The 22,149-nt window shown below is 37.6% G+C and overlaps 1 protein-coding gene across 1 annotated transcript in view; it reads left to right on the forward strand.

Annotated features, from left to right (window-relative positions):
- The window catches only part of LOC149150977 (uncharacterized), an 83,299-nt gene extending 66,378 nt beyond the window's left edge, over positions 1–16,921 (forward strand). Inside the window, exons 5-9 of the mRNA XM_089443002.1 lie at positions 15,260–15,369; positions 15,641–15,779; positions 15,890–16,410; positions 16,495–16,664; positions 16,856–16,921. Coding sequence (XP_089299128.1) covers positions 15,260–15,369; positions 15,641–15,779; positions 15,890–16,410; positions 16,495–16,664; positions 16,856–16,921 — 1,006 coding nt within the window. The remainder of the gene's footprint in view (positions 1–15,259; positions 15,370–15,640; positions 15,780–15,889; positions 16,411–16,494; positions 16,665–16,855) is intronic.
- Positions 16,922–22,149: the final 5,228 nt, after the last annotated feature.

Below are 22,149 nucleotides of genomic sequence, written 5' to 3' on the forward strand. Positions count from 1 at the left end.
ATCTTGGATGATAGAATATAGTGATTGACTTCGAATTGAAATTTTGGTATCCAAAAACTCCAAAAATTAGCAAAAATATGTTGTATAGGAACAAATTGGGGAAAGTAGGCCAAACTTCAATTGGTCATAAATTTTATCTGAGAGCTAAGATTTTGGTAAATAAGTAGTCAATAGAAATCTATTGAGGAGACAAAACCATTTATTATCCCATATCCATTTTAATTATTATGGATCAAGACATAGTTATATTGATCGAAAACTCATTGAAATATTTCGTTTAAACATAATCAAGCATACAAAAATTTGGTGGGTCTAGTGTAACATCCCTGGTGAAAATTCCATGTAAAAATATATATAAGGCCACGGTGATGGTACACATATTCCAAGTTGAATGGTAGGGGAAACATCCTAGTGGGTGTTGATTTGGTTTATTATGGCTACGGAAATTGGCAAAGGCAATCACTAAGGCTTTGGGAAGGCATGAGGCATTAATTGGAATTTTATTTATGAAAATAATGGAAATTAGGATAAAAGGAAGGTGAAATGTCACAAATTGCATGTGAAGAGGAAATTGAAGGAAAATAATGGAAAATGAAGAAAGTAGAGGTCTCATTAATAAAAAGGCTTCTGTGGATCAATGGCAAGACTTGGTCAGTTCAGTGTTGGAGCTCTCTCTCATTATTCTCTCTCTCACACTTTTGGATACTTAGAGTTTTATTGGAGCACTCTTGGAGGGGTTGCATACTTGGATTCTTGGATCAAGAAGGGAAAGGGAGAGAAAGAAAGCGTAAGAGGGCGTCGAGATCAACAACTATAATGGGATTTTCTTACAGGTAATGAGTTGCATGTATGTTTTTCTCACTATTTTTGGCATGCACATGCATGTGATTTCTTGTGATTTTTCATTGGGATGGAGGATGTCTGGGATTGACAGTGGATTGCCTAGCCTTGCCATTTCCTAGATAGCCATGGTGATTGTGGGTTTACTTGCATTGTTTGTTTTTTATTGGTTCTCATGTTCCATAGCTTGGGTTGAGTTACTAGTCATGGAGCCTTGGTTGGACAAACACTCTAGAGTTTTGTGTCATCTTGGGTTGAGTTACTAGTCTTGGAGCCTTAGTTGGACAAACGATCTGGAGCCCTTGTTGGGTTTAGTTACTAGTCCTGAGCCTTGGTTGGACAAATGCTCCAGAGCCCGGTAAAAGCTATGTGTTGAGTTACTAGTCCTAGAGCCTTGGTTGGACAAACACTCTGGAGCCCTGGAAGGTTGGGATAGTGGTCGATCTGATGTTGGTTTTGTGATGTCTGACAGTGAGGTGGAATCACCATTTAATGGGTTTAGGTGGATGGCCTCTGGAAGCCCTTCATGAGTTTTGATTGATGTTTTCCATGAGATCCCACATTCATGCTTCGAATAAGGCATAGGGGTGAATGGCTGAAGAGAGATTTGGCTTAGCCATTCTACGACTAGGTGGAACATGGAAGTCCCAACCCAGGATTGGATTTTGCATCATCAATGAAAGGTTATTTCTCCTGTTATTTCTATGAGTATTATGATGGATTATATGAGGTGTAGTTTGCTGTGATTTCATTGATATTTATGTCCCTATTATGATGGTTATGTATGTATTTTATGACAATAGTTATGTTTGGCTCTCATCATGTTCTTACTTGTTATTGAATGATCATTGTATCTATGACCTAATGTATGAAATTTTAGCTAATGTGATAAGGAGACAATTCTTCATAGTGAATCTCAGATAAGTATGAGACCCCTATGCTTAGATTTGTTATTTACACCTGTAGGTTGCGTATTTACTAAGTGTTTGACAAAATTTATGTCATGGTTAGGCTTTTTTAGATCAATCCCTTGATAGAGTTTTTGTTAGAGGCTTTTCCTTGGTTTCATTTATTGTCTTGGAAAGTCTCATCAAGTTTCAGGCATTGGTTTTGAGACTAGCCCTAAAAAAGTGGCTTAAATCTCGCAGTCTCTGGCACAGAACTGGTTGATAGAGACTATAGTCTCACCCTTGTAGGCACTGTGGGAGCGACTATAGGTTTACAGTCGCATGCATGCCTTTTCATGGGAGCGACTCTGGGTTTAATTCATTTAAATTCTATGTTAACTTAGGGGTTGGGCACTTGGAGTGGTGAATTGGCTCCTTGGGGTCCTGAAGCACTTGAGGGAGGTCTATATGTTGTGTTTCCATCGATTCCATTTCTGTAAGGTTAACTAGGAGGTTGAATCATGTCATTGTAGCCTCTTGTCACATGTTTAACTTGGCCGACCGGTTTCTTGGGTAGATGTGGGAGGAGGGTATTACAGAGTGGTATCAAAGCGTGGTTGTGCTCTCCTTGGGCTGTGTGTTGGTCATGCATTCATGTTGGTTTCATATGTCTTCCTTATGCATGTATTCCATGTGCTTGTTTCATTTGCATGGTGTTGAGCATGGTTGTAGTGATGCCGGCATGTAAAGGTTGAAGGTGTTGTCATGGAGTATGGCTTCATGTGCGTTTGGTTGAATATGCATTGTTATGCACATTAGTGTTCACATATTATCAAGTGCATGTGATGTGGTTGGTGTTGTCATGTAGAAGGTCATGGTGTAATTACTGCGATAATTCCTCTCCTGTTAGACGAGCCCTGCCTTCCTTGATGCTTATTGGGTGGTGGGCTTATGGTCGAGCCTGCTTGCGCATCATGACTGGAATCATGAACAATTTTCCATCTTGAGTGATTGATCGATTGATGGGAATTTGGTGCAGTGTGAAGCAAGTCCAATGCCTGATGTATTAGATGCATCAGATGGATGCGAGGGAATTGATAAAGCACCAGTTTACCTAAAGCCTTTGGAAGTGTGATTCATTGAAGTGAATCAGTCGAGGATGAGGAGCGAGAAGCTGCTCACCCTCCCCCCTACTATTCACCCACCCGCCCCAAAGGGACCTAATAATAGGAAAGCACTTGGTGAGTTCCAGGGAGAGGGAGGGGAAGGAGCTTGTGTACTTGTCACACCCCTAAGTAAGGTGTATCATATTGAAAGTTAGGAGTCACTAACTTCTTAGATAGGCTTTTAGTTACGTATTGAAAGCCGAAAGGGTGGCCATCTTTCGAAGAAAGCATAATAGCTTGTTGGTCTAGCTCCATGGCACCAAAAATGTATCGAGGCTCAAGTGATTCACCGAAGCGACGAGACCTTGAAAGCATTAAGCTGGCTCTCAAGACCCAAGGTTCTTTATTTCTCACCCATAAGGGTGAGGTATTTCTTACTCAACTAACAAGAGAGGATGCCCCGGTAGGGCTTGATCATAAGGGAGAGGAACATAGTCGCTCGACCATAAGGATGTGTTGTGGCCACCAACAACCTCCCTCCTTATCTGGTGTTATTGCTAATACTAAATAAGTGGGGGCCCTTAGTCAAAAAATTTAAAAAATCAATTAGTGCTTATATTTCCTTTTGGATAAAATTTACCATCATGGACTTAGGAAAATACTTTTGAAAAATCTAAAAGGCTTAAGTTTCATGATGAAGAAAGTAAAGTCACTCCTTAAGAAATATCGCATCGCGCAAAGAATGATAGGGTACCTTCTTATGAGCCAAAATGATAAAAAAATGAGAGATTGCAATGCGAAACTCCATCGCATCGCATGCATTAATGAGCACTCACATTGGAAACCTAAAAATCACTGATATGTGATGTTGCATATCGCAAAATCGCAATTCGCATAAAGCACATCAACAGTAACGATTAGGCGATATTGCGATATTGCGATATTGTGATCAAGCAACCTTGCGATAGAACAACACGATGATATTGCGGTAATGCGATGCAGCGATCTGCGATATTGCAAACCAAATCGCAAAATCTCTCCATCGCAGTTGGTTCTGGCTCGTTATTCAAAAAGCTTTTTTCCATAAACCAAGAACCGGTTACGCGCTTTAATGATAATTAATGAGTTACATGCCAGTTGTTAATAAAATATGGTTTTGTGTTTTCCGAAGAGCCAGTTCACGTAAGGTGGCGTGTTTTTGCATATCCTTGGCATTTAAAGCTTTCCTGTCATTATTTATTATCATTACTCTCACCTCACTTGTGAACTGCAGGAACGAAGAACAAAAGTTACACAAAGAAATGTGCAGGAAACTATGGGGAAAAAGGGTAAGGCTCCAATGTCCAAAGACAGAGAAATGGCGCCCTTATACACAGACACTGCATGCAACAGAGCCGCAGATTCACAGAATTCTGCTAAGCCATCCATTACAGATCTCTCATATACAACCATTGTTAAATGGGTACTAAACGATGCTGATATCAGAAACAGACAGTTTAATGCTTAGGGTCAAGAGCTCACGAAATCATTATTTTTACAAATTTTGAGGTTTATACCCGATAAGAGAAAGAGGCGCAAAAGGCGAAAAACGCATCAGAGAAGCCCGGATCAAGGCAAGGAGGCAGTTTCCGATGCGCGATTAGCGCCTAGCGCTAATCGCGCATCGCTGAGAAAATTGCTCGAGAATGAAAGCTTCTAATTGCTCAATCACCTGCAAGCCCCGGAAATTGCAAGAAAGCAATGAGGAAAACAAACTGGAAACAGAAAGCTAAAGAAAAGGCAGAAGCAATCCAAAGGTTAACCAAGTTGAACTGGGATTATTACTGGGCATACACGGTAAAGCCACAGAGTCAGTGAATGACTCTCAAGTATATAATCCATTTTGCTGAGAAGATGGCGCCAGCTCTTGCCGATTCTGTTTGCTTAGCTCAACTAAAAGCGGAAGACAGTTAGCCGACTCTACTCAAGAAAATACTGAATGCTTGCAATGTTAAGGAGCAAATGCAGAAATAGTTAGATATTAGCCAAAAATGAGAAACTAAAAATTGATATCCAAACTTTGTTTAATCGTGATGATTGGAATCATGTAGATCATCCTTGGATCTTGGACAATGTAGAGTCGGATTAGCACAGAGATTGGTTCTACCAGGAGGAAAGATGCTGGCCAACAATGAATAAATCGTTGGCATGGCGAATACATACAGATGATGAAGATTGACCAGGCGATAGTCTTTTGCTTATTGAAAGGGTTTATAATTCTTTTATTTTGACATCCATTTTATACATGTACATTTGAATAAATCATTGAATTATCTTTAAACAGTTTATATTTGAGAATTATTTTGAATTTAATCGAATATGATGTTCGACATCAAATTCAATCCAAGCAAATGTTTTCCATTTTTCTGTAGTTATAATGTTTGAGAGAGATGTTTTCCATTTTTCTGTAGTTATAGAGAACCATCTTTCCATTTTGCTTCACATAATATAGCTATCGATTTTTTTTATTATGCTTCACATAATATAGCTATCCCAATGACTCATGAGGATAACTTCTTATGTTGCATGTAATTAGAAGATAAGCATGCTCGAACGATTTTCTTTCTTTATATCGCATGAAATATTTATTTCTGAACATGAATATTCGTGTGCTATGCTTTGAATATGTATAATAATATTGCACGGAACGCTGGTAAACCTCAGGAGGGGATGCCATCTTTACTATTGATGATTTATTAGCAATTATATTACATATGGCAAAGGAAATGTGGCAAAGGAAATACCTTAATGCAGTAGCATAGAAAATAATAGCAAAGACCTTATAAACTTATTAGAATATTAATAATAAAGAGGAATTAAAAAAATGAAAAACAAATCACCAAAATCAAATCCAGAGGAATCCATAAAACTAAAAACAACCTAATATTAACATTAGAAACAACTAAAACACTACATATCAAGGTTAAGGTAATAATCTCTCACAAGATTAAAGTAATAATCTATGACCTGTCCTGTAACAAATAACCATTTAGATTGAACACAATCTTTGGTTCGGATATAGATAACCTCGGTTTCGTTTTGTTTTATATATCAGCTTGCAGGGTTGTTTGCCATTTCAAGTTTTTAATTTATATTACATGGAAATGTAAATGCATGAGGTGGCATTGTTGTTACTTTCAAGTGGTTTCTTCTGTTATTAATACTCCACCTCTAAGATTGTGAATGTGCAATTTTCACCTGTAGTTGCTTCATTTCTAATTGTTCCCTTGTAAGTTTAGTTACAATATTTCACGTTGCTTATAATTGTTCCCATATCACTAGTTCTTGCATATGTAAGTTTAGTTACAATATTTCCTGTTGCTTATAAAAGTAATGTATGCTAAGCCATTCAATGTTGTTGTTACTTTCAAGTGGTTTTTCTGTTATTAATACTCCACCTCTAAGATTGTGAATGTGCAATTCTTCACCTGTAGTTCTAATTGTTCCCTTGTAAGTTTAGTTACAATATTTCCCGTTGCTTATAATTGTTCCCACATCACTACCTCTTGCATATGTAAGTTTAGTTACAATATTTTCCGTTTCTTATAAAAGTAATGTATGTAAGCCATTCAATGTTGTTGCAATGTTGTTTTGGCCATTCAATGTTGTTGTAGTGTTGTTTTGGTCTTTGATAGTGTTCTTACATTACACAAAAGATCCATAATGAGATGTAATGTACACATCCTCAACAACAGAAAACAATTACCAATAACATATTGAATAAAACAATCTTATACCCTTAACCACTTCCAATCCCAGAGTAGAACGCAGATTCTGGTGTATGATTCTCCGTTAAATTATTTTTCTTTCAATAAAGCATAACAAAGACATCTACTTTATATATCTGCTGCATCTCAACCAAATCCTTAATTTTTCCATTTCAATTAAGTAGTTTTACAATCCATAGTTCTATTCCAAAATGGTCATCCATAGCTCTATTCCAAAATGGTTTTTGTTAGAAATTGTAATTATTTCTGCATGCATGAATAGTTGGTTAAAATTAGATAGTCAGTTAATTGAGTTTTGATTCAAGTCAAAATGGTTTCTGTTAGAAATTGTAATTATTTCTGCATGCATGAATGATTGGTTAAAATTAGAGAGTCAGTTAATTGAGTGTTGATTCAAGTCTTAAGTGATAGACTAGTTTAGTGTGTGGTTGCATGTCAAGTTATTGTAGGCAAGTCTCTAGTAGAAAAGGTTTAAATGCCCTTTACCTGGTTCATTGTAAAAATCAAGTTTTGTGTGATCAATAGAATAGCAACAGCTCCTATCCTTTGTGTGTGTTAAATATTGTGTTTCTCTCTTTTGCCTTTCCAACCACGAGCTTCTCAAGTAAAAAACAACCTACCACTTAGAAATATCAACAAATTTGGTGGTTACTGTAACTTATCAAACAAAACCATAAATTCATTTGAATAATGAATGACCACACATTATCGTTTCTTAGTTGTAAAGCACAGTTATATAACAACATTTGAAGGGAAAAATATCTTATTTAATTGCAGCGAAATTTGAACAATCTTAAGAAAACAACGACGACAATTGAATCTTAAATCTAGAGGAACTTTTTATTGAACCGTCTCATGATATGCATCATATGTTTTCAAAAAACAAGGTTGTGGAATAAATTTTGAGGTCAGGCAAAAGAGTTATATGAGGTTCAAATCAGACCCACAATAAGGACGTCAAAGGTTAAATGACAAGACACAAGTCTGGTGAGACAAAATATAAGCTCCTGAATATCAATTGCAATAAAGGTACCCCACAAGAGGACAAATCTAAGTGCCACGTTAACAAGATTTATAGTTGCCCAATAAAGTGATTTTCACCAAGACCAGGGTCATTAAAAGGATAGAAATGCCTTCAGAGATTTGCTTTCAAGTTAATAAAAGACCACAGATAAGACCAGGGTCATTAAAAGGATAGAAATGCCTTCAGAGATTTGCTTTCAAGTTAATAAAAGACCACAGATTTGTTGAGATACTTGTGCGTAACTAATCTTCAGTGTAGTTAGCTACTCCATAATTGTTGGAAGTACTACACACTTACATGTGAGCTATGAGTTAGAGCATGGGACCACATGCAAGATTCCTTTTGCATGATTTACTCCTTGATTTGCTCCTCTTTAACTCCGCAATAGTTAGTTTTTCTGCATGATTTACTCCCTGATTTTCTCCTTCTTTAACTCTGCAACTGGTTAGTTCTTCTGCATGATTTACTCCCTGATTTTCTCCTTCTTTCACTCCGCAACTGGCTAGTTCTCTCTGGAACTTGTTGTAGGTGTTGAGTCTTCTCAATGATCACCACTATAGTGCATTACCTTGGGATCTTCACCTAGTAATGTTATATCATGAGCATTGTAACCTATTTTCTAATGAATCACTCTTTTGTTCTTTTGATTTTCTTTTAGTGTTTTTGCTCTGCAAAGCTGTGTGTTCAACCTTTACTAGCTAGATTCATCTGTGCGGGTTTTCTAACACATTTACATGGAATCAGAGCCCACAGGTTGCTAGATAAAAGGCGCACCAACACTTTATTTTGCAGGTATTACAGTTTGGAGATCGAAGATCGATAGAAAAATGGAGTTTCCCAAAGCATCGATCCTAACACCGTACAACTATCATGAATGGAAGGACCAAATGGCTCGATACCTTCGTCATAAAGCGTTGTATAGGATTACCATGGCTACAGAAGTAGAACCCACTTCGGCCATAGAGAAATCCAAGTACCTCAACTGTATGGATGAGGCCCACGGATCCATATGCATGTGCATCTCTCCAGAGTTGCAGTTTCATCTATCTGCCTGCAATACTCCCAATGAGATTTGGAAAAAGGTTGAAGATCTTTATAGGAAACAGGATGAGATGAAAGGACATTTGCTCAAAGTGGAGCTGCTGCCATTGGATCCACAAAACTATGACAGAATTCAAGACTTCTTCACCGAATATAATGATCTATTGCTGCAACTCAAGGGTTGTGGAATTGACAAATCCAAGGAGGAGAGTCGCCAAGTTCTCTCTATTATGTCAAAGCTTGGACTGGAATATTCCGTCTTTGTGTCTACATTTCATTCAGTAAGGCTCGCAGCAGATAAATCCTACACTATGCCTTCTCTCAAAGAATTTATGGAGTCCCTTATTTTCGAGCAAGATAAACTCATTGGCATGGGGAAAATCAAACCTCCAAAAGCGCATGCACTTGCTGTGCATGATGGCAGCCACAATAAAAATCACAGATCTGATTCAAATCAGAAAAATTAGCAGCAAAAAGACAAGGGAAAAACACATTCCCATCCAAAGAAGGAAGGGTTCACCAAGCCCTTCAATGAATCCTCTGGCTCGAGAAATGAGCAAGGGAAGAAAGGAAACATATGCACCTATTGTCAAAGAGGACTCCATCCAGAATCCTCTTGCATGAAGAAACAAATTGACCAAATGGCAAAAATCCTTCAGAAGCACAACCTTGGGTACCACTTCCCTTAGGGCGCCAAGAAGAAAACTGAGGATCAGCCACATGGGAAAGGTAACAATTTTTATGCTTTAGTTGCAATTAATTCTTCTCCTGATGCATGGATTATAGATTCTGGTGCATCACATCATATGGCTGCTGCAAAGGAAGTCTATTCCTCTTTGGATGCATGCAAAGGACCTCCCATCTGAATCCTCCTTATTGCTTACACATGCTGATGATAGTAGTAGGCTTTGGCACGAGAGGTTTGGTCACTTAAATTACAGGTATATGCAGCAACTAAGCAAGAATGAGATGGTGGAAGGCTTGCCAAATATCAGTTTCTCCAAAGGAGTTTGTGAAGGGTGTGTCCTTGGCAAACATCCTAGAGAAAAGTTTGACACCGAAAAGACTCACAGAGCATCCTCTCCTCTAGATCTGATCCGTAGTGATCTCATGGGGCCTTTTCCTCATCCTTCCATCAACAAAGCAAGTTATGTGCTTACATTCATTGATGATTTCTCACGGTATACTTGGGTGTATCTTCTCAGGGCCAAATCTAAAGTTTTTGCACACATTGAAGATTTCAAAGCACTAGTTGAGACACAGTCAGAGAGAAAGATCAAAGCCCTCTGTACAGACAATGGGGGTAATATGTTAACACAACACTTCAAATCTTTGCCTTTAGTCTGACATACAGTTGCAGTACACAATTCCATACACTCCGCAGAAGAGCGGAGTTGCTGAGAGAAAGAATCGATCTCTTAAAGAGATGGCTTCCGGCATGTTTCATGCTAAGTCACTGCCTCATAAGCTATGGGCTGAAGCACTTAAATGTGCTAACTACATCCAGAACAAATCTCCTCATAGGTCTGTCAAGGATCAGACCCCCTTTGAGGCTTGGAGCAGCACTAAACCAGAGGTCACCCACTTCCGTGTTTTTGGCTTCCGAGCATGGGCCAGGATCCCCTCTGAAAAGAGGAAAGCTCTTGATCCACAGAGCATTGAGTGCATCTTTGTTGGATACCCTGATGGTGTGAAGGGATACCGACTCGTGATTCCCTCTACGGACAAGCTCATCATTGAGCGAAGTGTCAAATTTGAGGAAAGTCTCTCGCATGCACCTCAATCGCTGCATGCAGACACTTTTTATCTACCTCATGTCCGAGATGATGACTCAGTACACTCAGATGCAGATACAGAGCATGTAGATGCCGAGGTAGAGCATGCAGATGCAGAGAAAAAGTCTTCAGATACAAATCTAGTGCATGAAAATGATGATCCACATCCAAGCCCAGATCGGGCTTCTAGCAGTGAATCATATTCCCCTGGCATAAATCAGAGAACAAGGAGCTTACGTGAGATATATGCACAAGATCACCCAGCTGCTAGAAATGGTCTTGTGGGGGATAATTTTGATCTGCAGAGGACTAGCTCAGAGTTTATTGAGCCTCCTCTTGTCCTCACTACCACTGAACCATCGTCATCCTGGCATTGCCATTTGGTTCAGTCTTCTGATCCACAGTCTTATGCTGACGCTGCTGGGCATCCATCTTGGGAGTCCGCCATGGAGGAGGAGTGTAACTCCCTCCTCAAGAACGAGACTTGGGATCTGGTCCCCCTTCCTTCAGAAAGGAAACTTGTCCGATGCAAATGGGTCTACAGGACCAAGAGTGCTGCAGATGGGCAAATCACCAGACGGAAAGCAAGGCTAGTAGCCAAAGGCTTCCAACAAGTGCATGGAATTGATTATGATGATACCTTTGCTCCAGTGGCAAAGATGGATTCCATATGCCTTACACTTGCCATTGCGGCTGCCCAGGGGTGGGAAGTACATCAGATGGATGTGAAGAATGCCTTCCTTCACGGAGACCTATCTAAGGAGATCTACATGGAGCAACCACATGGTTTCATTCAGGATTCATCTTTGGTCTACAGACTAAAGAAATCTCTCTACGGCCTTAAGCAGGCCCCGAGAGCTTAGTATGCGAAGATGGATTCTTTTCTCTTATCACAAAACTTTGAAAGATGTAAGTTTGATCCAAATGTTTACATGCTTAGGACACATGATTCTCTTCTTATCTTAGTTTTGTATGTGGATGATCTCCTAATCACCGGCAGCTCGGCTTCAGCCATTGCTACAGTCAAGAGGGCCTTGCATGATAGGTTCTTGATGACGGACATGGGTCCATTACACTTCTTTCTTGGTCTTGAGATCAGCCAAGATGCCACAGGCATCAAACTCTCTCATGCTAAGTATGCATGAGATCTCCTCGAGAGATTTTGCATGACTGACTGCAAGCCAACACCGACTCCTTTTCTGTCTGGGGTCCACCTTGAGGATGGAGGTGACACTCCATTAGTTGATAGCACTCTCTACCGACAGCTAGTGGGGAGCTTATTGTACCTCACCCACTCCAGACCAGATCTCTCATATGCAGTAGGGACAATTTCCAGATACATGCAGGAGTCGCATGAGCTACATTGGAATGCTGCCAAGCGCATCCTCTGATATGTGCAGGGCACCATCACCTTCAGGATTCACTATGCAGCAGGCACTGCATTGAATCTCCTTGGCTTCACAGATTCTAATTAGGCGGGAGACAACATTGATCGCAAATCCACCTCCGGATATTCACTCAGTCTAGGATCTGGCCCTATTTGTTGGTCGAGCAAGAAGCAGGTTGCTATTGCTCTCTCTTCAGCTGAGGCTGAGTACAGAGGAGTAGTCAACATCACCATTCAGGCTCTATGGCTACAACACTTCCTCATTGAGTTGGGCGTCCAGTTCCACCAGCCCATTGTCATCTGGTGTGACAACCAGAGCACTCTCAAATTTTGCAGGGATCTAGTACAACGGCAACGGATGAAGCACATAGAGATCCATATGCACTACATCAGAGACTTAGTACATGATCGGGTCATTGATTTGCAGTTCTGTCCCTCAGCAGAACAAATTGCAGACATCTTCACCAAGAAATTCACTAAGCAGAAGTTTCGCTCTCTGCGCAATCGTCTTGGAGTGAAGGACACAGTTGCTTAGCAACTGTCTTTTCTTCCTCTTTTCTTTTGATTACATTGTATTTTGAGGGGGTTTTTCCCATGAGGTTTTCCCTCTTTCCTCAATTTTAGTACAAGTTGCACTATATTTTGGGTGACCTTTGGCCTTAGTTTCCAGGGCCCATTTCTATTTTTCCCCATAGTGGTGTTCAGGGGGGGGGGGTTTGGAAGTACTACACACCTACATGCGAACTATGAGTTAGGGCATGGGACCACATGCAAGATTCCTTTTGCATGATTTACTCCTTGATTTGATCCTTCTTTAACTCCGCAACTGGTTAGTTCTTCTGTATGATTTACTCCCTGATTTTCTCCTTCTTTAACTCCGTAACTGGTTAGTTTTTCTGCATGATTTACTCCCTGATTTTCTCCTTCTTTCACTCCGCAACTGGCTAGTTCTCTCCGAAACTTGTTGTAGGTGTTGAGTATTCTCATTGATCACCACTATAGTGCATTACCTTGGGATGTTCACCCAGTAATGCTATATCATGAGCATTGTAACCTATTTTCTAATGAATCATTCTTTTGTTCTTTCGATTTTCTTTTAGTGTTTTTGCTCTGCAAAGTTGTGTGTTCAACCTTTACTAGCTAAATTCATCTGTGCAAGTTTTCTAACACATTTACAATAATCCCTACTACTAATTGTGTCACCCGACATTCTGCTGATTGCCCAAACAATATTTCGATTTTGCTTTAAATTGTTATTGGAAAAGCATTTGTTGGGTTTGATTTATTCTGGCTACTCCCTCGAAGAGATGGAGAAGGGACATAGGAGGTTCTTGTGAACACCTTTGGTGTTGTAAATCATCTCGCTGTGAAAAAATGACTGCAAAGACACTAGAGCATATACAGTTCCTAACAAATGTATTGATTTGGGTGCAGTCAATAGATGCACAATTGCATCAAAATTTTCAAGCTGCGGATCAATTACAGTTACTTTGCAATAATGTACACTAAAAAAGCTTGCCAATAATACAAAAGTTCGCTTAGATCAAGGAACACTGAGAGGAAATAGGAGCTCAAGCAGAGGCAAAAATGGAATAAATTTGGGTTAGAGGCCTTTAGTGAGCAAAGAGATAGGTTACGCACTTGCAGAGTGTGCTTGATTAAGAAAAAAAATTGTAATACATCTCTATTCATTTGATTAATGGAAGTGGGAATTGGGATTTTTAGCATATTTCTTTCCCCAGATAAAAATACTTGTTGCATATGTGTTATTTCTTCTTGCATATCAGAGAATTTTTTTTTTAATTGTGAATTAATGTCCGCAGAGCAGTAGAGTAGGTTTTTGTCTTATGATCTTGATTAAAATTTCATGAACAACTGCAAATCTACAACCTTATTTGTATAATGCATATGTTGTTGGGCTATATCAAGTCCCTTCTCCAATGTGATCCTGCTCCTCTAGCTCCCCTGAGTTCCAGTGCCAAAGATCAAGCACCTATCACCTCTTCTGAATCTTGATTTCCTACATGTTAACTTACAATTTTTTGTTTCATAATACTATAGATGATTTTTTTTATCATGTTAAAACTGTTAAATATGTTAGAATTTTGGACAAATTACACTAGTAGAAAATGAGAAATTAGTGACTAAAAAAGTTAGTCACCCCAACTTTTCCAAGTGAAATACTACCAAAAATTAGCAATTTTAAGTGACTCAACTAAAAACAACTAACATAAATGACTAGTTTAGTCACGGGTTAAAACATATGACTAACTAATAAGTAACACAACTAAAAATAACTAATGTGAATGAGTAATGTAAACTAAACTATGACTAACTTCTAATAAGGTATTTTTGAGCTACCTACAACTACTTAAAGTTTATTAATAACATTATTCCCAAAAATAATGGGCTACCTAAGACTATTTGAATTTATTAATAACATTATTCATAGAATTAGAAATATTTTCCACCTCCTTAAAAGTTAGTTGATGTTCACCTTATGTTAAACCTCATATTCTCTTTCCCTCTTTATATGAACATACTTGCTTAAAGAAATCTTTTAACAATTTCATGTAATGGATCTTAACAACATTTCTCATTATATATATTTAAATTTTTTGATACCTCAATTCAATCCAAAATTATCATTTTGTAGACCCCTCTATGCAAAGAATCCTCCTACTCAATAATAGCAACATAAACAATAAACAATGGACAAATTTTTAAAATCTAATTTTGGGCCACTCTAAAATCTAAAATTGACCCATTAAAATTTAATTTCCTGCTGCAATTGACAAATTTACAAATTGCTAAAATCTAATCATTTAATTTCCCTCCTACCCCTTCCTTGCTACCCTTCTTCCTTAGCAGGTTGGGAGAGGGCTCAAAGCCAATTTGCTACAGTAGCTAGGGATTTTACTGTAAATAAATTCTATTTCGTACCGGGCTTCATGGCAGACTTAGAATTGCAGTCCCTTCTTGGTTTGTAGTGCCAAATGCCGCGGAAAGAGAAATACTGGAAGGTAGGTAGCAAATGATACTTGGGGCCCTTAGCAAAGCATCCCCCTCAGGTGAAAGGATGATTGTGCTATCCCATAATATGAGGGGCATAGGGATGGCCTCCAAAGAACGATCCATGAATAGGTTGATTCAAAAACATCGACCATCCATTCTGTACATTCAAGAGACTATCTGTTCAGCTGAAGTAGCTCAGAAGGTCCTCTCCCGATGGTCGAGGATGCATAATTTGCGTCCTCCAAAATAGTTACACAATTTTGGAGATGTAGAATGCTATCTAGGTTAGTTTACAATTCTGGAGATGTAGAATGCTATCTAGGTCAACAATGTATAATGAGAAAACAGGAAATAACCTCCCAACCAGATCCTCTGCCTATAAATAATAATACGACCCTCTTTTTCAATTTATTGCAGCTGGGACGATTTGACGAAGGCTCAGATATTACATGGTTATGATGATATTAATGGCCACCTAGAGCCTTCAGAGAGTGCATGGATGATACACTTGGAAAGAATGGCTACAGGTCAAGAAACAGAATGCTATCTAGCGTTTTTTTTCATTAAAAAAAAATTAGATACAGGTCAAGAAACACCCGTTGCCACCATAGTCCATCAAATACCACGTATAACCTTTTCTATGAATCATGCAGCCTTCACCACATCCCAACGGATGCATTTCTCGATTCATACGTTATCCCAAATTATCTTTGAACAATCGTTCCTTCCGGTAATACTCAAATAACAGTTCTATAACGACGGTTTGGTTATGGTAATAGTAAGAAATGGTATAAATAGATACCGCTGCTTACATTGTTTCCTCGCAATCGCATTCTGCTTCTGCTTCTTCTTCGGATTCTGAGCGCTCCTCTTTACCGGTACAACCGAGAAGCCAGGCTGTTCTTGAATCTCGAGGCTGTTCTTTATCCACCCGTGGGTTCGCGATTAGATTCGAAAAAACTGCTCCGATTAAATTTATATCATGAATCGTTTGAAGGACGTTAAAGCCATGCAAGCTATAAATATTTTTTGCCATTGTTGGAGCAGACAGTATGAAGATGAAGACGCTCACGAATCTCTCGTCCATAAACTTTATGAATTTCGGGAGGAGATTGGTAGAGGAAGGTCGGGAGTGGTATACAAATGCATTGACAGGACAACAGGAGAGCAATTCGCGTGTAAAATGATACCCGCGACCAATAATGCATTGAATGAAATGAAGATATTCCAAACTCTTGGCAAACACCCAGCAACCTTGAAGCCCATAGCCCACTACGTGCAGGAAAGGGTGGCGAAATATGGCTCGTCAACGGATGTGTACATGATTTTAGAGCTGTGTGATGGGGGAGATCTCCAGCGTTTTATTGACGGCTATGGCGCCGTTCCTGAGAGTCTAGCAGCCGCAATTATCACATCTCTTGTCCATTCGCTTCAAGACTGCCACCATTGGAATATCATCCACAGAGACGTAAAGCCGTCGAGCATCTTTATTACAAACACTGCAAAGAATGCAGACCCCTGTTCATGGGATTTTAAACTTGGGAATTTTGATAGGTCAATTTGGATTGGTACGTTGCAGAAATTTTCTTGAAGATTTATTTGTAAATTTTGCAGTCCCTTGTAGTACATTGATGGATTATTTTTTTTTGCAGGTCATCAGAATGTACTCAAAATGGATAACGTGGGGACATTGGGATATTCTGCTCCAGAGATGTTGGGCGGAACTGGGTACTCGTACGAGGTTGATGTATGGAGCGCAGGAGCGGTGTTGTACCGTCTGCTCTTCGGGAGGACACCGTTTTATCCAGTTGAGGATGCCGCGGTCATGTATGGCCAAATACAAAATACAGAACCGAAGCTGAGTGACCCCTCCTTGCCCTCCATATCGGAATCCGCAAAGCATCTCGTTCTTGGAATGCTGCAGAAGGACCGCACGCGCAGATTTTCTTGCAATCAAATCTTGAGTGAGTTCTTATTTTCTTTCCAGTTTCTTGATATCCAAACATTTTTTAGGATGGGCGAGGTACTAAATTACTGTTTGAACGTGATGGTTGGAGTGATGGTTCAAATCTTGAGTGAGTTTTTATTTTCTTTCCAGTTTCTTGATATCCAAACTTTGTTTAGGATGGTCCAAACTTTGTTTAATCGTGATGATTGGAATCATGTAGATCATCCTTGGATCTTGTACAATGTAGAGTCGGATTAGCACAGAGATTGGTTCTACCAGGAGGAAAGATGCTGGCCAACAATGAATAAATCGTTGGCATGGCGAATACATACAGATGATGGAGATTGACCAGGCGATAGTCTTTTGCTTATTGAAAGGGTTTATTTTGAATTTAATCGAATATGATGTTCGGCATCAAATTCAATCCAAGCAAATGTTTTCCATTTTTCTGTAGTTATAATGTTTGGGAGAGATGTTTTCCATTTTTCTGTAGTTATAGAGAACCATCTTTCCATTTTGCTTCACATAATATAGCTATCGATTTCTTTTTTTATTATGCTAAAGATAGATACGATCAGACTTAAAATTCAGATGGAAGGGACAAAGGGATTGAATCGTTAAATCCGTACTCCGAGATGTGCACCCACAATTCACGGTCCTGGGCTCATTATCATGCTCAAATGTATATCCCAATGACTCACGATGATAACTTCTTATGTTGCATGTAACTAGAAGATGAGCATGCTCGGACGATTTTCTTTCTTTATATCGCATGAAATATTTATTTCTGAACATGAATATTCGTGTGTTATGCTTTGAATATGTATAATAATATTGCACGGAACGCTGGTAAACCTCTGGAGGGGGATGCCATCTTTACTATGGATGATTTATTACCAATTGTATTACATATGGCAAAGGAAATGTGGCTAAGGAAATACCTTAACTTAATGCAGTAGCATTGAAAATAATAGCAAAGACCTTAGAACAAAACCTTTATTTTCAAGAGTAAGTGTTTTAGAAATAGCATGTACTCAACCCTACCTATTGGACTATTAATAATACCGATTAGAATATTAATAATAAAGAGAAGAATAAGAAAATGAAAAACAAGGGACAAAAATCAAATCCAAAGGAATCCATAAAACTAAAAACAACCACCTAATAAGAACATCAGAAACAACTAAAACACCACATATCAAGGTTAAGGTAATAATCTCTAACAAGATTAAAGTATTAATCTCTGACCTGTCCTGTAACAAATAACCATTTAGATTGAACACAATCTTTGATTCGGATATAGATAACCTCGGTTTCGTTTTGTTTTATATATCAGCTTGCAGGTTGTTTTCCATTTCAAGTTTTTAATTTATATTACATGGAAATGTAAATGCATGAGGTGGCATTGTTGTTACTTTCAAGTGGTTTCTTCTGTTATTAATACTCCACCTCTCAGATTGTGAATGTGCAATTGTTCACCTGTAGTTGCTTCATTTTTAATTGTTCCCTTGTAAGTTTAGTTACAATATTTCACGTTGCTTATAATTGTTCCCATATCACTAGTTCTTGCATATGTAAGTTTAGTTACAATATTTCTCGTTGCTTATAAAAGTAATGTATGCTAAGCCATTCAATGTTGTTGTTACTTTCAAGTGGTTTCTTCTGTTATTCACCTCTAAGATTGTGAATGTGCAATTGTTCACCTGTAGTTGCTTCATTTCTAATTGTTCCCTTATAAGTTTAGTTACAATATTTCCCGTTGCTTATAACTGTTCCCATATCACTAGTTCTTGCATATGTAAGTTTAGTTACAATATTTTCCGTTGCTTATAAAAGTAATGTATGTAAGCCATTCAATGTTGTTGCAGTGTTGTTTTGGTCATTCAATGTTGTTGTAGTGTTGTTTTGGTCTTTGATAGTGTTCTTACATCTACACAAAAGATCCATAATAAGATGTAAGGTCCATATCCTCAACAACAAAAAACAATTACCAATAACATATTGAATAAAACAATCTTATACCCTTAACCACTTCCAAAACAATTACCAATAACATATTGAATAAAACAATCTTATACCCTTAACCACTTCCAATCCCAGAGTAGAACGCAGATTCTTGTGTATGATTCTCCGTTAAATTATTTTACTTTCAATAAAGCATAACAAAGACATCTACTTTATATATCTGCTGCATCTCAACAAAATCCTTAATTTTTCTATTTCAATTAAGTAGTTGTACAATCCATAGTTCTATTCCAAAATGGTCATCCATAGCTCTATTACAAAATGGTTTCTGTTAGAAATTGTAATTATTTCTGCATGCATGAATAGTTGGTTAAATTTAGAAAGTCAGTTAATTAAGTGTTGATTCAAGTCAAAATGGTTTCTGGTAGAAATTGTAATTATTTCTGCATGCATGAATGATTGGTTAAAATTAGAGAGTCAGTTAATTGAGTGTTGATTCAAGTAAATTTAAGTGATAGACTAGTTTAGTGTGTGGTTGCATGTCAAGTTATTGTAGGCAAGTCTCTAGTAGAAAAAGTTTAAATGCCCTTTACATGGTTCATTGTAAAAATCAAATTTTGTGTGATCAATAAAATAGCAGCAGCTCCTATGGTTTGTGTGTGTTAAATATTGTGTTTTTCTTTTTGCCTTTCCAACCGGGAGCTTCTCAAGTAAAAAACAACCTACCATTTAGTTCGCAACCAATTTGCAGCAAAATATCAACAAATTTGGTGGTTACTGTAACTTATCAAACAAAACCAAAACCATAAATTCAATTGAATAATGAATGACCACACATTATTGTTTCTTAGTTGTAAAGCACAGTTATATAACAACATTTGAAGGGAAAAATATCTTATTTAATTGCAGTGAAATTTGAACAATCTTAAGAAAATAACGACGACAATTGAATCTTAAATCTAGAGGAACTTTTTATTGAACCGTCTCATGATATGCATCATATATTTTCAAAAAACAAGGTTGTGGAATAAATTTTGAGGTCAGGCAAAAGAGTTATATGAGGTTCAATTCAGACCCACAATAAGGACGTCAAAGGTTAAATGACAAGACACTAGTGAGACAAAATATAAGCTCCTGAATATCAATTGCAATAAAGGTACCCCACAAGAGGACAAATCTAAGTGCCATGTTAACAAGATTTAGAGTTGCCCAGTAAAGTGATTTTCACCAAGACCAAGGTCATTAAAAAGGATAGAAATGCCTTCAGAGATTTGCTTTCAAGTTAATAAAATGCAATTAAAGACCACAAATTTGTTGAGATACTTGTGCGTAACTAATCTCCAGTGTAGTTAGCTACCCCATAATCCCTACTGCTAATTGTGTCACCCGGCATTCTGCTGATTGCCCAAACAATATTTAGATTTTGCTTTAAATTGTTATTGGAAAAGAATTTGTTGGGTTTGATTTATTCTGGCTACTCCATCGAAGAGATGGAGAAGGGACATAGGAGGTTCTTGTGAACACCTTTGGTGTTGTAAATCATCTCGCTGTGAAAAACTGACTGCAGAGACACTAGAGCATATACAGTTCCTAACAAATGTATTGATTTGGGTGCAGTCAATAGATGCACAATTGCATCGAATTTTTCAAGCTGCGGATCAATTACAGTTACTTTGCAATAATCTACACTAAAAAAGCTTGCCACTAATACAAAAGTTCGTTTGGATATAATAGTTGCATGACCAAGCCCGAGCTTGTGACCACTGCCTTGCCAAGCTCCGTTTATTTGGATATACTGCAATCGATAAGATACTAAGAATAGAAGTTTAGCACTGCCAGAGTAGTCTAAATAAAAGCCCGAAAGGAAAATTAATATTTGCATGCACAAAGCTAAAAAAAAATTGAAGAAAATGAGATACTAAAAATAAAAGTTTAGCACTGCCAGAGTAGTCTAAATAAAAGCCCGAAAGGAAAATTAATATTTGCATGCACAAAGCTAAAAAAAAATGAAGAAAATGAAAAACATTGCAAGTAGAAAAATCGAGACTGGAAGACAATATACCTTTTTCTAAAAAGGATCAGGTTGTCCTCTTCTCACCATCTTTATAAAAATGCAGCAGATGAGCTTATTATTTCGTTTTTTTTTCAACTTTTCTATATACATGTTATTGGCTTCAATCTTCTAATGAAATTATCCCAAAACTCATTCGGTTATTCATTTTCTCTAACCACCTGTAAATCATCATCAACAAAATAAACGCAAAAAAATATCAAATATTTTTATATCATCTGCAAGATCTATTCTTAAACAACAACAACAAAAAATTCCTACTCTAAAATTCCAAACTCCAAACATTAGAGTCAATAGATTTACATAATTTTCAAAAAAATCAAATGCCCCAAAAATCAATATAAACAACATGAATTAGTTTCAAACTTCAACGACCAGAATCAAAGAGCAATTAAACACGATTAAAATTGGTTTTAATGCTTTGGTAATCCAAAAAACTAAATCAAATGTAATGCAGCTTAAGGAAAAAAATATCAAACCCTTTGCTTCACCCCGCCCAAAGAAGAAAGAACCCAACACAATAAAAATAACCAAAGAGGAACACAGTTGGGAAAAGCAAAGTTCTTTTTCATGTATTTTGTCATTTATATCTTTAAAGGTAATTTTTTTCATGTATTTTCTCATTTATATTTCTAGAGGTAATTTTTTACAAAGATGGTGTGGATTTTAGTTCATCATATGAAAGGTATTTGGAGTATCTAGCATGCGAGGGTAAGGAAGTTTTCACTTCTCACTAAATATTTATTGTGTTTATTAGTAACTATTAACTAACATATCTATGATATTTTGACATAATTGTGTATCTCACAAAAATGATAAATATGTGTGGGGTACAAAAACTATGTTTAATTAACAAAATCAAACATTTCAATTAAAATAAGAAAAACAACTTCTGAATACTAGTGATGACCTTGTATACTATGATAGGAATATCTTGTTGCAGATTCATTCACTCGAGGAAATTGTCACGAATTTGTACCTAGTCAATATCTCTGAATTGACTTTTACCTATGTTACCATTTGATTGAACTATTTCTTTCTCAACCATCAAATCACAACCTACCCAAAGAGAGACTACTTTTGGAAACTCTGCATCCCCACGGGCTTTGCTTGGTGCTAATAAAATGAAAATTTCTCTAGAACCAAGATAATGTGGATCAAACATGTCAATTTTTTCTATCTTGGGTCACTCATACAAAATTGGACACTTCCATTCACGGTCATTGTTCTCCTTCAATATACTTGCATGGGATGAATCACTTTCGAGAAAGGAAGGATCAGTGATATCGTGCGCAGGTGATGATGCTTCTAACATTGCACTGC

The sequence above is a fragment of the Pinus tabuliformis genome, chromosome 9, assembly GCF_031772625.1.
Source record: "Pinus tabuliformis cultivar Carrire ecotype Pingquan chromosome 9, CPIR1, whole genome shotgun sequence".
In the NCBI taxonomy this organism is placed as follows: domain Eukaryota; kingdom Viridiplantae; phylum Streptophyta; class Pinopsida; order Pinales; family Pinaceae; genus Pinus; species Pinus tabuliformis.